The 17,133-nt window shown below is 41.6% G+C and overlaps 2 protein-coding genes across 4 annotated transcripts in view; one reads left to right on the forward strand and one right to left on the reverse strand.

Moving 5' to 3' along the window:
* Positions 1–17,133, forward strand: part of LOC310878541 (KATNB1-like protein 1) — a 94,023-nt gene that overhangs the window by 54,703 nt on the left and 22,187 nt on the right. The window lies entirely within an intron of this gene.
* The window catches only part of acp7 (acid phosphatase 7, tartrate resistant (putative)), a 32,920-nt gene continuing 15,825 nt past the window's right edge, over positions 39–17,133 (reverse strand). For both annotated transcript variants that reach the window (XM_083792869.1, XM_083792870.1), the window contains exons 7-14: positions 13,510–13,572; positions 10,509–10,623; positions 9,478–9,591; positions 6,446–6,512; positions 4,965–5,032; positions 4,281–4,352; positions 2,524–2,661; positions 39–1,814 (exon numbers count right to left, since the gene is read on the reverse strand). In XM_083792869.1, coding sequence (XP_083648995.1) covers positions 1,749–1,814; positions 2,524–2,661; positions 4,281–4,352; positions 4,965–5,032; positions 6,446–6,512; positions 9,478–9,591; positions 10,509–10,623; positions 13,510–13,572 — 703 coding nt within the window. In that variant the 3' untranslated portion in view covers positions 39–1,748. The remainder of the gene's footprint in view (positions 1,815–2,523; positions 2,662–4,280; positions 4,353–4,964; positions 5,033–6,445; positions 6,513–9,477; positions 9,592–10,508; positions 10,624–13,509; positions 13,573–17,133) is intronic.

Consider the following 17,133-nt stretch of genomic DNA (forward strand, 5'->3'; position numbering starts at 1 on the left):
ATTGTAGAAATTACCTTTTATTATTCATAATTTGACTCGAGCAAAAGTACAAAGGTGTTGGCATCAAAATATACTTTACGTACCAAAGTAAAAGCCCAGTCCATACCAAAGCAACTATAGTCACAACTTGCAACCAGTTGTAAGAAATTGCAGCGGTCTGGACTGACAATGAATGAAGATTTGTTCTGAAGATAAAAAAAAAGACAACTTGAATATATTTAAGACAAAATGCAAAACAGGCATCACTTAATCACTTAATCAAATACTTCAAAGTAACACAGGATATTGAGCTACAGTACAGGTTATTTTTGGTTTCCTACATTTTGTTTTTAATTAATATTATTTCAAAACATTTTCAAAAAACATTCCCAAAAAAGCAAAAAATTATAAATCACGAATTAAAAACAACATTCAATGATTTCCTTCAGTAAAAACAGTAGACAACCACATCTCCTCCCAAACACACGATGAACTCACCGGTGCTTCTTTTCACCTGACACCAGCAGAGCGTGTCAGGTGTTTTACCAGCAGAGCGTAGTGCACTTTGCACACAAAGGTTCACATAATATGTCCCCCATGATAAATAATAATTTATACCCTTAGAACCCATGGGCATGTAGTAAAATCTATGAACTTGATAGTGAGCGATGATAATTGAACAGTGTCTTGTCACAGTCACATGCAGTGGCAGGGACATGATCTCTCGCCAGCGCAGTACCCACCTTCTTATGGTAGCTGCATACTCCACCAGAACTGTTCGGTTCGGCAGGGAACCAAACCCAACTGACAGGCAAATGGCAATTCATACCTTCACAGAACACCTCCGTCTTCTGAAAGCCAGACCGTGACTCGCACTGTTGTGGCTCGAGCCAAGCAGTGTGTACACTAACAGCCAGCACTGCTGGATATCACAACGCCTCGCTATGGGGAATCTTTGGCGGCAGTATGGGGGTTTCGCCCCCTTTATAGCCATAGTTTTTGCTTATGAATGGTCAATTAGAGAGATATTTCAGAGGTGTTTTTGTACCTCCTGGATGTTGGCTCGTGTCTCTTCCAAACTGTCGCTGCTTTTCACACGCTTCACTGCTGACAGACTTGAAGCTGGCTGGGCTTGAACGCGTAGCATACACACTGGCCAAAGTTTGGGGATAGTCAGTCACAACATCTCGGAGGCTCTGAACAACTGAAGTCAGTTCTGAGACCACCCAACCGAAGCTCTGAATGATGTCACATTGTAGTTTTTGGGCCAGCTGAACTGAACAAATTGTGCCTGTTTTGGTGTAGTATGCATTGGCCTTAAATTAACACCCAATTAACCACCTCTACTGTATGTCACCTCTACAGTAGGCCACCTAGGTGCCCCCGGTGCAAGGAGAACTGTAAATAGAATTGTAAACGCTGTCTGCTTCCATTTCACGAGGCTGTCATTTCATGAGCCAATATCCTGAGGGAAATTCAGCAGCATGAATTAGAATAGACAGACAGTTTCAGACAGTCTCTGAACTGTCTGAAATGTGTTGGAAATGTGGGTGGCCTAATCATGTCCATTACAGGAGGAAAGTGGTTTCTTATGATTGGTCTGATAGCAGCAAAAACATACAGCAGAATTAGGTTTTAAAGTGCATAGCTTATACTTGGATATACTGTACTTGGATTTGTTAAGTAGATACTATGACCATATCTTATAACTATATCATAGTTGGCAAATTGATAAATCTCTGGTAAAATGATTAATTTCAAATCAGTCTTCAAATCCATGCAGAGATGCCATGCTTTTCTTTCACCACCCATATGCTGTCGATCACCTTGCCATGCTGGGTAGAAAAAAAGAGAGAAAATGCGGAACGATTATAATATCAGTGTTTTTTTGTGCCCAAGTGCAAGTCAAAATTGTCACGGCACACCTGTTTTCATATGCAGGCAAAGTAGCCTCTGTAATACCCGTTATCGCTGTTATGATCTTATCACAGTGCACACATTTATTTAGATTTACGAATGCCTAATAAAAGGTTTTTAAAGCAAAGATTTTAAACTATAGAACATTTTATACACTTTTATACACTTTTGGTTGCCACAAAATCCCAAGGCACACCTGGACTTGTCTCACTGCACACATTTTGAGAACAGTGGTTCCCAATCATTTTAGCTTGACACCCAAAAAGATAAATTGTATTTCTTCTCAGGGACCTACAATCTACAATCTCACAGCATTTTTGATAGATCTTTTTGTTTTTGAAAATCGAAAGAATTCAAAAATTGTAGGAAACGAAAAAAATTGATTTTTACTTGTGTCCCATAAAATGGTTCCTTGACCGACAAATGGAACACATTGTTTGGGAAACAGTGATGTAGTATTTATAACCAAACAATGGTTCTCAACTGTGGGACCCAGGGATTCTGATGGGGGTTCCAAATGGAAATGTGTAGATATGGGTGGCCCTTGAAATAAAGACGTTTGGGAACTGAGAGCTGGCCAAATATGTCACAACATGCGCATGCTTCCGTGCGCCTGCGGGGGCTCACCTGGTCGTCAGAGACCTGCTCCAGATAGAGGTGGGTGGAGTTGACCACGTCCATGCGGGTGTAGCCGTAGTCTGTGCTCCGGAAGGCGCTCCACTCCTTGGGGTTGGGGTTGAAGAGGTCAGTCCTCTCTCTGCAGCCCTGGAGCAGTGACCACAACAAAGTAGATTTACTCGAGTACTAACACTAACACACGTAATTTTTTGGAGCATCTGCACTTTACTTCAATATTTGAAATGTAGTGGAGTGAAAGTAAAAAAATACAAAGACAAATATTGAACTTAAACTAAATAAAAATACTCCAGTACTTTAACAACATTTTGACTGAGCAGCTTTCACTTGTAAGCTGAGTAATATTTGGCTAGGAGTATCTACATTCTACAAGCATACTGGGGGGGGTTGAGTGTACTTTTGACCACTGCATGGACAACAACACAGACATTCATTGGCAGGCGTCTAGTGCGTCTGCTGTTAGCTGTTAGCGCTCAGCCACATGCTTCTCATGAGCTCCGTCCGTTCGTCCGCAGGGCCTCGTGTGACATTTACAGCTGTGGCTGTGCGAGCGTCTGTGTGGTGTGGGCCGCGTCCGCTGCACTGCTTTGATACGCCGCCACTGACTAACGCACATGTGCTTGATTGAGGACGCATGCTCTGCATTGCTGACGGTCACGTCAAGGAAATGCAACGGGGCAGGTGGTCGTGAGGCGGTACTTAAGTGTTTGATTCGTATTTAACCTTTATCTAATCAGGTTTTGTCGCCGCCAGAGAACAAAGATCTCTTTTAACGGAAGGGTGTCCTGGCCAAGAGTATATAGAAGCAACGCCAAGTTTCTGCGATAACAAAACACGCAAAAGAAAAGCCAACAACTTAGGAAACATAGGTTTGAGTAACATTAAAATGATCAAATGTAACATTTTGGCAGGCATCTGGGGATTCAATAGATTTCACCATAGTTCATTCAGAGTTACAATGTTGTGAGGATAAGATTGTCTGTACAGAGTCCCATGCAGCAGGTGTAGCTTCCTGTCCAGTGTAACTGCTGCAAAGAGGCTATCCTGCACAACAATGTTTGTCACTGCTTCATGTGAAAGCAGTGTAGATTTTGACAGCACATTTTGATTTAGTTTTAGTCATAGTCTTTTGAATACAATTCTGTCAAGTTTTAGTCATATTTTTTACAAAATAATAAATATAAGATTTTAGTCGTCTTAAAGTCGAGTTAAAACGATTTTTCGGTGGCCCGTGATCTGAAATCACTTAGCGCCGCGCGCCCATGATGACGTGTTTTAGTTCTATGGGATATCTTCTCCACAAGTCATTCTGTAAAAAAAAAAAATCGTTTTCATTCGTTGACGGAATTGTCAATATATGTAGTCATAGTTTTATGTCGTCATAGATTAGACAAAATCAACACTGTGCCGTTGTGAGAGTGGAGACTGGTTGATGTGAGAGTACTTACAGCGGAGCATGTGATGATGTGTACCGGGGAGTTGATGTGAGAGTACTTACAGCGGAGCCTGTGATGATGTGTACCGGGGAGTTGATGTGAGAGTACTTACAGCGGAGCCTGTGATGATGTGTACCGGGGAGTTGATGTGAGAGTACTTACAGCGGAGCCTGTGGTGATGTGTACCGGGGAGTTGATGTGAGAGTACTTACAGCGGAGCCTGTGATGATGTGTACCGGGGAGTTGATGTGAGAGTACTTACAGCGGAGCCTGTGATGATGTGTACCGGGGAGTTGATGTGAGAGTACTTACAGCGGAGCCTGTGATGATGTGTACCGGGGCCTTGGGGTTCACATAGGGCTGCTCAGTGCTCCCGTTGTACACCTAGAGGGACAACACGGAAAGTCTCTGACTGATCCAATACTGACAACACATGGATATAATTAGGGTTGTCCCGATCCGATCATGTGATCGAAAATCGGGAGCTAAAAAACGTGATCGGGACATCCCTAGTACAAGTAAGACGCGCAAACGCGGGAAGCGAACGCAGCTCGTAAATTGCAATAACAACAATTTGAATAAATTACGTACTTTTTTTTTTCTTTTTAGTTAGTAATTTTTTAAAGTTTTCTACTGTGTGTGTGGGTGGGTGTGGTTGTTTGTGTGTGTGTGTGTGTGTGTGTGTGTGTGTGTGTGCTACAGCTGCGTCCTCTGGTGGCGGGCGGGTGGTGTCACAGCGGGACAGACAGACAGACAGACACAGACATGATCTGCAGGGTCTCATAGTTAGTGCTCACTGCATTCGCAATCAATATTATATCCATATAATTTTGGATATTGTACTATTGATGTTATATGGTATAAACGTGTTCTATAAAAATATATATATATATATATCAGATCCGGAAAGAAATTATTGGAATTGGATCTGGAGCAAAGAAAACATGATCGGGACATCACTAAATGGAATAAGCAGTCATGGACAAAGAAACGGACCTTGTCACCGTAGACGGGCCACAGTCTCTCATATGTGTGTTCATGTGCCCACAGCTCCACGTCCACCCCTGTGAAAGACACATGTTTACAGCGATACGACTACTTTCATTCTGTATTGAATATAACTCTTCGGCTCTGCGACAGAGTATGACGTAAGAGCAAAACATGCCACTGTGCTAACACCATCGTCAAGACAGAAACACTAATTACTGACACTGTGGTTAAGTCAACAACGCTTTTCATATCTATTAACCGCCCCTTGGATTTGTCCAGCAATCAATGAGTGCTTTTAGGTGAGAGAACTCTCACCTAAAATACACTCCCCCGCACCACCACCACCACCAAAAAAACATGACACCAACTGGCAAAACTATTCGGAGCAACAAACAAAGGTCTGGAGAAATGTAATACGGGAAAAACATTTGGATAAGGGCTGTCGGGACGACGGCCAGACCGAGGGCCTGCTTTTGTAATAAATGATGTGTGTTTGGATTTGCTCCTTCGGAGCGCTGGAACCCTCGCCTGTCTGAGCATGCAAATTTACACCTATTAGTAGCACACAGCTGGTCGGACGTGGGCTGTGAGTTCATCATGCAGCAGAGATGTCGTTGTCACTGTCGGGGAAGAAACTTCTTCGTATTCTAACTTCTTGCTTGTACAGTAGATCTGAGATCTGCTACTTTTGATGCTTCTGAACTTGAATCGTGAAAAGTAACAGTTTTGGACATGAGGTTCCCACCCGACAGAGACGACAGTAAATACTTAAGCATTCAAAAGTACAAATTATGCAATTTCTGCTATTTCCACTATACTTGAAATAGGGCTTAGGCGGTTCATTTGTAATGTAAGTTTGGGTTCCAAGAGTCCCCTTCCTATAAATGTAGAGGAGTCATTCGCTTTTGGGGTGGGGTTTAGCGAAGGGCTAATTATATATGAAGATTGGGTGAAGTGGTCCTTTACGTACAGTACTCAAGTAAATGCAGTGGTGAAAAGTAACTAAGTACATTGTTGAGGTATTTGTACTTTTCCAATGTTTCCAATTCTACTCCACTACATCTCAGAGTCAAATATTGTACTTTTACTCCACATTTATTTTAAAACTTTAGTTACTAGTTACTCTGTCGATTTTGATTATTAACATGCATACTGGTACATACCAATAGCCAATCTACAAGCGCACAATGCGCCACATTGAGAGCATTATGCGCTTTCATTCAGAACTTGAAATGAGACATTCTGCACAATGAGTACTTTTGGTAATTTAAGTACATTTTGATGACAATACTTTTTGAATTACGGAAGTTACTTGTAACAGTATTTCTATACTGCAGCATTGATACTTAAAAAAGGTTGAAGATGGGTGAAGGGGTCCTTTATGTTTACGTAAGTAAATGTCTACTTAGGTAGTGTCCCAGTGTGTCCTAGCAGGGACCGTTGTCATTACCGTATGTTTAGAATAGATCGTCCAGACTTATCGTTACCGTGTGTGTAGAATAGATCCTCCAGACCTGGAGCTAGGGGTTTGGTGTCGTTACGACCCCGTCGGACCTGCAGTGACAGAACAGAGAGAGAGAGAGAGAGAGAGAGAGAGAGAGAGACAGTGTTGAGCTGGCGTTAACCCATTAAGACCTGAGGCTAGGGGTGTAACGATACATTTTAACAGCGATTCGATACAAAGTCAAACAATACGATACAATATTTGCTGCTACAAATCGATATACTTTGAGTTTTTACATTAAAATCGATATTTCGATACCATTACTATATTGTTACACCCCTACCTGAGGCCCATTCTACACATGACTTATAAATCCAGTGTTTGGAAAAAAACATATGCTGTGATGATCAGTGGCTCTCAAACTTTTTCATGTCAAGGACCTCCAAAATTATATATATATATATGTATTTGGCCGCGAAGCCCCAACTGAAAATATTTAGTTTTCCGGGGAACCCCCAGAAGCAAGGATTTGAGTTAAAAATGTTCGCTTAAAAAATATATATATACTGTATATATTCAAAGATTTGCACAAAATGTCAAGATTCTTTTAAAGAATAGCAGATCTACAATTAAGCTTGTATATATTGAAGTATACAAGAATGGTTAAAGTGCTTCAAATCTAAGTGACACGTACGGATGCTTTCCCGGTTTTAATGCGTTAATCTCTGGAAACCCTATCCTGGTGAAGCTCCATCCTGCCTAAGTGCCAGCCTCACCCAGGCGACGGTGCCAAGCGCTCTTAGAGCAATAGGGTCCCGACTGGAAACTATTTGCCTCCAAATTGCAGTGATTACAGCAGCATGCCCCGGTCGACGTGACTTTAAGGGTTGTTGCAGCGAGCGCAGGGCCGACTGGGCCGCGGGCCTAGTGGCGAGACCGTCTACCAAAGTGCAATTAATGTGTCCTGCGCCACGGCCCGAAAAACAAATCCCCACTAATGCCTTTATGTAACAGAGTTAATACTTTGCCCAGGACTTCACTTTCGTTCAAACAAAAAGGAACTTTGTCTTCTTCGCCTTCGGGAGTTACACTTACGATTTACAATTAGGGAGACGTGCCAATATAAAGCTAAACGTTCGTGCATTCGGCACAGTTTGGTGAAGGCAAATTGTAACTTAACTTAACTACTACCATATTATAAAGACAAGAGCTATTATTTATCATTAAATGTCTCTTGTCACGAGAGCGGTTTATGCTTCACACATCAGTTAAAATCTAGTCTACAAACTCACAACGTGCTGCAATGTGACATTTTGTGAGATTGGTGCGTATAAATCATCCATTATAAATCAGGCTTTACACTCTTCAGGGGTGTGAGTGCATGGCGTCAGTTTCACTGGACCCTCTCTGCCTCCTTGGGTGTTTCCACACCTGTCAGACGCTGGTAATATACAGCAGTGTCACCGGTTCATACTGTATACGCCGTGTCTGGTGGACTTGAACATGCCAGACACGTGTGGTTGCTACACTAGAGCATATTTAAATTAATTATGATAAATACGGCACATAGAACAGCACAGCGCTTTGCAATAATATACATACACACCCTCCTACAGTGGATGTTGTACTATAGTCCACCGTGCTGGCTTGGAACTGCGGTCTATTATTTCTGTTAATTATTGCTGGCAACGAGAGCGATCCGAAAGTTGAAGAAGCTCTGGCAAAACTGTTTGAAAGAGCCAAGAGGTTAAAGGAGAATTCCATGCTAGAAGGCTTTCTTACCTTTCTTTGTAGTTGTTACATCCCCACTAAAGAGGTTCAGGTATTATTTTGTGCAAAAGCGCATTATTGGCTATTTCCCCTAATATAAGCCCTCAATGAATTGAATTGAATTGCATTGAATTGAATGGGGCATTGGGGTGTTCTGCTAATTCGCTTATTTCCATCGCTCAAAAATCAATATCCTCTCTTCATAATGTAAATAGTATCCCAAGCGGCACACTTTACTACTTATTTCGATTAAGCGAATTAGCACAAAAACCCAACCCCCATTGAGGGCTTATAGTAGGGGAAATAGCCAATAATGCACTTTTGCACAAAATAACACCTGGACCTCTTTGGTATGGACATACAGTAACTACAAATAAAGGTAAGAAAGCCTTCTAGCATGGAATTCTCCTTTAAAGGAGGATATTATTTAATCACTGCAGTGGGATTTTATAAACGTTTAGGCTTATGTATTTGGCCTGTTTGGTTAACATCTTGAACCCAGTAAGTCACTTACTTGAACCCATATACTTGAACCATATACTTAGTTGAGTCCCCAGGGCTCTATAATCCACCTTGTGAGTTTGTAGATCAGCTATTTTAGCCAAATATTTGTCTCAGAATAGGCACGCCAAGTACTTTACTAATTTACTTCAACAGCTAAATAAATACATCCTGGGGTTTGCAGTGGACAGAATAGGGAGTTCCCAGCATTTTTTGGGCATGCGAGCACACACGTACACGCACACACACGTACACACATATGCACACTGTATGGTTTTTATTGTGGGGTTTATGTCGTTGTTATTTGTTTATTGTAAAGAATGTTGCTGGGTTATGTTCAGTTTATCGTGTATTTTATGTGTTGTGTTCCGGGAAGCCACTATGACCGATTACTAATGAGCTAATTACAGAGAGCATTTTTGTGCCCAGTAGTAACTTTGGACACACATTGGCTAATTGCATTCCATATTCTTATTATTGAGTGAAAACATATTTCCAGCAAGATTTGCCGTACCATTTTTGCCATCAATGTATCACCATCTTTAGATCAGTGGTTCAGACGGGGTCCGTAGCCAAATACATATCAATGTATCACCATCTTTAGATCAGTGGTTCTGACGGGGTCCGTAGCCAAATACATATCAATGTATCACCATCTTTAGATCAGTGGTTCAGACGGGATCCGTAGCCAAATACATATCAATGTATCACCATCTTTAGATCAGTGGTTCAGACGGGGTCCGTAGCCAAATACATATCAATGTATCACCATCTTTAGATCAGACAGACAGACATAGGACATACGTAGGAGTCAAACGTGGTGCAGTCGTCCTTGTCGTCATCAGAGCAGTACATGGGTCTGTGTCCCATGGTGATGATCCACGGATGCTCTGCACGGTTCTCTGGCCTGTTGGCTTCCTGGCAGAGAGGAGGGACAAAACAACGTGCATTGTCTTCTCAGTAAGATACACACTCACTGCTCGGTTAACAAAACAGTAAAATTAACTGTGTGTGTGAGAGAGCGAGAGAGAGACAGAGAGAGGGAGAGACACTTGTGAATTTAGGTAGATAAAGAGGGAGAAAGAGGTATAAGGAGGCGGGAGTGCACTCAGAGAAAGAATAATTAAAATGGAGAAATAGAAAGCCAAATATAAAGTGTGTATGTATGTGTAGGTCATAGAGAAGAACATAGAGTTATAACAGAGCACCAAAGTCTGACGTATAATGTATGGGTCACCCCCCCCTTCTGAATTCAGATAGACATGTTTAATATCACAGCATATAAGAATTGTGTTCCAAAAAAATAAACGGTTTGACTTATGGATATGAAGCATCAACTGCCAGCGGGAAAACACTATTGTTACTGCCGCCGAATTAATACATTTTTCGCCAGAAACAGACTGTATCCCTATCAATGAGTGACTGATGAGTAAATTATATCGCCGGGACAGTTTGTTTATTTTTGGACCACAATTCCTATATGAAACGATTCTAAGATGACCCATCTTATTTTCCATAAGGATAAAATACTTCACTAGTGAGTGACGTCAGGAGGACTCTGATATTGGCTCTATGCACACAGCATAACTCTCCCTACTTCCTTCACAGGTGTTACCGATGATACTAATTAAGGTTATTTCTGTTCCATTTAGTGTATAGTGGTTGTCAAACTGTAAGGACCCCCATAACTCTCAGAGTTATGGGGGTCCTTACAGTTACAGGTCCTTAACACCTCTTCACAAGTCGGAAGAGGCGCGGAAGTAGGACGAGTTATTTCCTAAATGGAGTATGTGCATATAGAGCCTATTGGCTGTGGTGGTGGGCGTGCACTACACCTCCAGGTCTTTCTTCAGCCATTCGTACTGCCTGAAGAGGAGCTCCAGGCCGAACTCGAGGTAGAAGTAGACCTCGGTGGAGAGGGAGATGATGTGGGCAGGCCCGACGTTCCAGCTGTGTGCAATGTGGACACACCATTAAGAATAACACACAGCAATGACCTGCATGGAGACCAGCATAATACTGTATACCCATAAGCACAGGCTTCATTTTCCCTTCCTTGACGCCGTGGAAAACACGGTTGTAAAGCCGCCGCCTGCCTGTGTGTGCAGCATCCAAACAACTTTACCAGCGTGTTAATTAGATTTTGATGCGCGGCCAGATAAAGTGATTCACCACCAGCACGTTGCATGTATCTCACAGTTGTGCCTGTAAATCATCGTCTGGCAACGGTTTTCTGCATATGTTGTGAGTTGGCAAAGTCCTTGAAGGTGGGCGTGTTGCAGTTCATCATCTGTGAATGTGTGGGTCAACAAGGAGGGCTGCCATCCATCTGTTTTATGCTAATTTACAATTTACGCTCGAGAGTTCCAGACTGGACAGACCAGAAATGACGACGAAGTGGCTCAATATCGCAGAAAGGTTCTTATGCTTTGCCAAGGTGGAAAGTTTTGTGTACTGATGAGGAGGAACAAGCAACACAGGGTGATGGACTTTACTTTTTAAATAACAACCGATTATTTGGGGACATGTTTCTACTGTAGGTTAGCCCTCTTTTGCACTTTGCATGCCCTCTTTTAGTCATATGCAGGCTGTATGGAATACAGTGATGTCTACATGTTGGACTTGAGGGCAGTGGTGGAAATTAAGTAACTAAGTACATTTACTTATGTACTGTACTTAAGTAGAATTTTGAGGTATTTGTATTTTTACTCCAATACAATTAATTAAAAACTTTAATTACTATGTACTTTGTAGATTCTGATTATTATTACAAAGCACTCTAGCCACTTACTTACTTACACTAGCCACTTCACTCCTATATATATATATATATATATATATATTTATTTCTGACATTTGAATAGCAGATTTACAAGCTCACAATGCGTCGCAAATCGCGATCCATTGTACTTTTGTACTTTTACTCGAGTAAATGTTGAATTCTGGACTTATACTTGTAACAGAGTATTTCTAGATTGCAGTAAATGTAGTACTTTTTCCACCACTGCCCGAGGGCTGTTGTTCTTCAAGGAACGTTAGATTCCTAGAATCTCCACAACGGTTCATTTATTTTTGACCGACCCTCTTTTGATTGTGTAACCCTTGTTGCACCACTTCAGCATATATTCACATAACAGAACTTCACATGCATTGATTTGCATTTTAGTTTATTGCCATTTTGGAACTTTGCTTAAGATTTGTGCAACATTTGGATGGAAACGTGAGTGCAGACAGCAGTGGGACGGTGGGGGTTATATGATTCAGAAGGGCCCATGAGAGTTGGACAGGATTCCTGGAACACGCCAGAGATATCCGGCTAAAATACTCACATTATCTTTTATCCGGTTAATTAAAAGACATTTCCGAGCTAGAAGTAGGAGCTTATCAAATACATTCTAATGTGATAATGGGAGTGTGAGCTCTTGAGTGAAAGCTCCCGGATCCTTTGGCTGTTTGGTTGTTGTTAACCACTTAAACGCTATATACTTCGCTTCGCCGTATGCCAAATAGGGAGAATAGCAGTTATTTTCCACAAATGTTCGCCTATTTTTGACAAAATAATGAACATCCATTTTTGTCGAATGCTTGCTACAGTATGCCTATTGTGACATGCCTCGAATAGGAATGCTAAGGTGGTTAAACACTACTTACTTTATATACTGTTTTTGATATATTCATGCTATTTTAAGTGGTCAATATTCTTGCTTAGTATACACTTAAGATAAAATGCAAGACAATTTAGCAATTGTTGCATTTTTGAAATTGCTATATTAAAGGAAATGGCTCGTACTTGCTTGTTCTTGGACATCAAACGGTGGAATTGGCACATGCCTTATGTTTAACGTGTCAGTTTAAGTAGTAGTATATTAAGGGGAGCCCCAGGAGGCCAGGTATCAGGGGGGCCCAGAATTTCAGCACGTACTGTGTTGGCGTTTCTTTGGGTATAGGTGTTATAAGACCTCAGATTCCCCCCCCCCCAGGAGCAGGAGAGGAGGGGAGAGAAGAGAATAGAAGGCGAGGAGAGGCAGGGAGAGGAGGGGAGGCCCTCAGCCAACAGGCCTGTCTGGGAGCGGGCCCGAGGATTGAAGAGTGGGCAGCTCAGCTGGCCTGTGGTCTAACCAGGATATTATCTTACTCCCTGAGAGAACGAGCTCCTGTAGTGAGCTATGAGTCAACCCGCTGGATGTATAGCTCCTTTGTACACTGTCTCTACATCGCTGAGATAGAAAGACTAATAGAGGAAGGGGGGGGGGGGGGGGGGGGTACACTATTCCTTGCTGCCAGTTCTCCTGGGCAGCCAGGCTTCATTAATTGCTACTTAAATGCAGTGGGAGGTATGGTAAACGTTCACATGATACTATAAAAGGGGGGTTGCAGGTGGGTGGGCATTGGTGCAATAATGCTTTCTTTTACCTAGCTCTATTTGATGCTCACACCAATGTTTGTCTGACCGATGCCAGAGATATGCGAATCCGAACCCGATTTTGGAGATTCCCTAGACCACTAGAGTACAGATGTTTTGACCAATGTTTTGTCCAATATGCGAAACCAATCAATTTTAAAAACTTCTATTTGATTGAAGTTTTTCAAAAATAGAATTCTATATAAAAAATTGCCTTTAGGGAGGATTGGCCGGTGGACCACGTCATCACAAAGGATGGCAATGGTTACACAATCGGGACACATCGGCTGCATAATTGCCGATACCAAAGAAGCCAAATAATGGCCAGTATTTTATGGGTCTGGCTGTACTTTTGATGCAGGGTGTTCTTCCAATAACTAAAAGCTCAAATACCATATCACTGGAGAAGTGCAGCATTGTCTCTTTTTTCCTACCTGTACCACAGGCTCTCAGTCTGGCCCGGCATGCTGAACCGGCTTCTGTAGTTGGAGAAGTTGCTGTGGGCAAACAAGATGAGCGAGAGAGAGAGAGAGGTAGATAGAGAGAGCTAATTAGATGCAGTGGCTATACAATCTGCGTGCCTTTGGATATCAAAACAACACCAATTAGCGCCATAAACCTCGGCCCCCTCTATCATTTTGTGGTGCCTACGCCAGAGTTCATAAGCGAGGCAGACTGTTCACACTATTCAAAATACAGTTGACAGTCCTTGCAGGTTGGCTTTAAAAGAAACAAACCTGCTATTCTTAAAATTGCCGTCTATTTTGGGTGCCATTCTTTTGTAAGCTATCCCCTCTTGGGTTTACGTCCAGGCTGCTGTGGAGTCCTGCTCTGTGCTGTTAAGTATCACTGGATAGTGAAGGATATGGTGGCATCTGCTTCAAAACGGCACTAGATACAGGAGGAATGCAGTGGTGGGAGTAGACTCCACTACATCTCAGATCCAAATCTTGTACTTTTACTCCACTACATTTATTTGAAAACTTTAGTTACTAGTTACTTAAATACTTCATAGATTTTGATTATTATTACAAAGCATACATTAACCACCCTATATACATTCCGGCCATTTGAAAATAGCCTATATCTACAAGCTCACAATGTGTGGTGATGCGACACAATGTGAGCTTGTAGATCAGCTATTTTCACTATGTAGACATCAAGACAAAACTTGAATTGATAACTCTTCATGTGACCACCGCGCTCTGACTTAAGGTGCGTTAACCGTTCAAATCATATCACATAAATAACGGTAAGACTGCATTTCAGTCATTTATTCTTGCATTTTGGACAGGAGTCAAACGTGTCGGCTATCCAGCCTTCATCAGTGTCCGAAATGTTTGTCTCCTGTCCAAAATGCAAGAATAAATGACTGAAATGCAGTCTTGGTGTGTGCGACCCAAAACTTGAAGTGAGACATTCTGCATAATGACTACTTTTACTTTTGGTACTTTACCGGTAAGTACATTTTGATGCCAGTTGTGAGTACTTTTTCCACCACTGGCTGTCCCCAGATCGAAGCTTGTGGTAATAATCATTCCAATGTACTATAGAGGTGCAATAGATAATCAAAACAAATCAATGTAATTGATTATAATAAAAAATCAATCAATCAATTTTATCAAAAATAATCGATTCTCAACTATTCGATTAATGGGAAAACTATAATCGAGAGAATAATCGGGTAAATGATCAATAGTTGCAACCCTACAATCTACCATCGCCATCGCCTCTGCTACTGTACACACTACTATTTATTGGTCATTTCATTGGTTCAGGCTACGTCGCAAACGTAATGACCGACGCTCCATATCAGCACAGGTTTTCGGAACACTCGCTCCTTCAAGGTTCAAGGTTGTACTTTATTGTTACATCTTGTGTACAGGTAGTACAGTGTCTTAGCGGATACAGTGTCTTGTGTCTTGCGTACAGATACTGCAATGTGCCTGTGCAGATGAGGTGTAAGTCGTCGGGGCAGCCGAGCTGAAGTGCCCCTGAGCTAGGCACTTACAGTAACCACTTAAAAACGCATTAAGACCTGAGGCCGATTCTACAAAATAATGTCTTTTCTAAATCAGTTTTCTGAAAAACGTATGTTGCTATAACAGTGGTGCTCAAACTTGTTCATGGCAAGGACCCCCAAAATTATATGTATTTTTGCCAAAGGGACTTTCGTTATCTGTCAAGCTTGGGAAAGAAGACAGAGTACTTTGTATAAATCTGAGTTGTAATATAATGAATTATGTAATATAAACATGCTTTATATGCATAAATTATGTAATATAAAACATGCTGTAATTGCAATTGTGAAATGGTGTCTTTTAAAACCCATGAGGGTTGGGCACAAGGTGTGCATGACACGAAAATAAATAAACAATCAATCAAATGTATTGGCCACCGAGTCACCGACCCCACCATCTCAAAATATTTTGTTCCAGGGACCCCCCCAGAAGCAAAGATTTTAGTTTAAAAATTTGCTTTAAAGATATATACCAATTTAGACCCGAGGACGATTCTAAAAATGCCTTTTAAATTCTGACCTGTTTTCAAATATTTATTCCAAAATTACAATAAAAATCTATGTTGCTACATACTGTACATAGCAACAACTACCCCAAAAGTGGTTCCCGGACTGAAAGGTAAAAAAAAAACCCAAAAGGGGTTCCCATCCTAAATGGGTTAAAAGATTTGCAAAGATTTTCATGGGTTATCATAACTAGCAGATCTACAAGCTCATAACGTGGCACAAAGTGACGAGCTGTGAGCTTGTAAATCTGCTATATTTGAATAGCCAAAGAAATCGAAAATGACACGGATGCTTTCTGTTATTGTGGGGAAGGTATCTGACCAACCAGCGGTGTTAACTTTCTATTGGAGGGGTTGATCCCGATCAGCTCTGCTGTCCTAGTGGCACTTCCCCACTTCCCCCGATCAGCTCTGCTGTCCTAGTGGCACTTCCCCACTTCCCCAATGCAGACGATCAGCTCTGCTGTCCTAGTGGCACTTCCCCACTTCCCCAATGCAGACGATCAGCTCTGCTGTCCTAGTGGCACTTCCCCACTTCCCCAATGCAGACGACAAATATCACACATGTGCAAAAAGTACAGGAACAAATACTACCCCAAAACAATCAACAGACTAACTAAGTCGAGGAGATAATTCCTAACACAAACACCCCAAGCTAGCTTAGTTGCAGCTGAGCATGACCCGGCCATCCCCATCCACACAAACCACGCGGCCATATCCAAAAATTGCAATTGGTCAAACTCGCTGCCACCTAGCAGCACAAAGGAGGGAAGTCTTTCTAGGAAAGCTCTCCCCAGTGCCCTTCTACTTATTTACTGTGTTTAATGTTCCCCAGTGCCCTTCTACTTATTTACTGTGTTTAATGTTCCCCAGTGCCCTTCTACTTATTTACTGTGTTTAATGTTCCCATTAAAGTAGGTCCGGAGCCATTTTTCTGTCTGGCAGTATTAACATACTGTAGGAGAATAATTGCTCTCCCCTCTTATGTAAGTCAGAGATTGGGACGGCGATCGTGTTGACGATTAATTGTCATACATACAGTACACATAATTGCGATGAATGATTTAATTGTGTATTTGGCTTTGTGCACTGGAACAAAGAAATAAAACAATGCATTCCTGCTTATTTTTTAGGCTTTGTACTATAGCCGATCTGTAAGCTTAGGCATTGCAACAACAGAGCTGCTATTGTCACTATTTTTATTTCTAAAATGATTGATGATGATGAAATTTATTATTTTTTAATGGAAATGAATATTTCAGGAGATTAAAAATATATAGTATATTATAGTACAGGCTCTAAAGGTCAGGGTTAATGTAGTATTAGGGGTAAGCAGAGAACCGAGGGGGTCGGAGGCCAAATGATCAGAGATTGAGACCTTTTGTAAATGCTGAATAAGTGTAGCGCTAATGAGAGCGCTGATCTCTGTGGACCGTGAGGTCAGCAATAAACACAGCAAAGTAAAAAAAAAAGAAAAATAAATAGGCACGTTTTTTTACTTAAGTAAATGTATCAATACTGCAATGTAGAAA

The sequence above is a fragment of the Protomyctophum parallelum genome (assembly GCF_964188405.1).
Source record: "Protomyctophum parallelum genome assembly, chromosome: 20".
Classification (NCBI taxonomy): domain Eukaryota; kingdom Metazoa; phylum Chordata; class Actinopteri; order Myctophiformes; family Myctophidae; genus Protomyctophum; species Protomyctophum parallelum.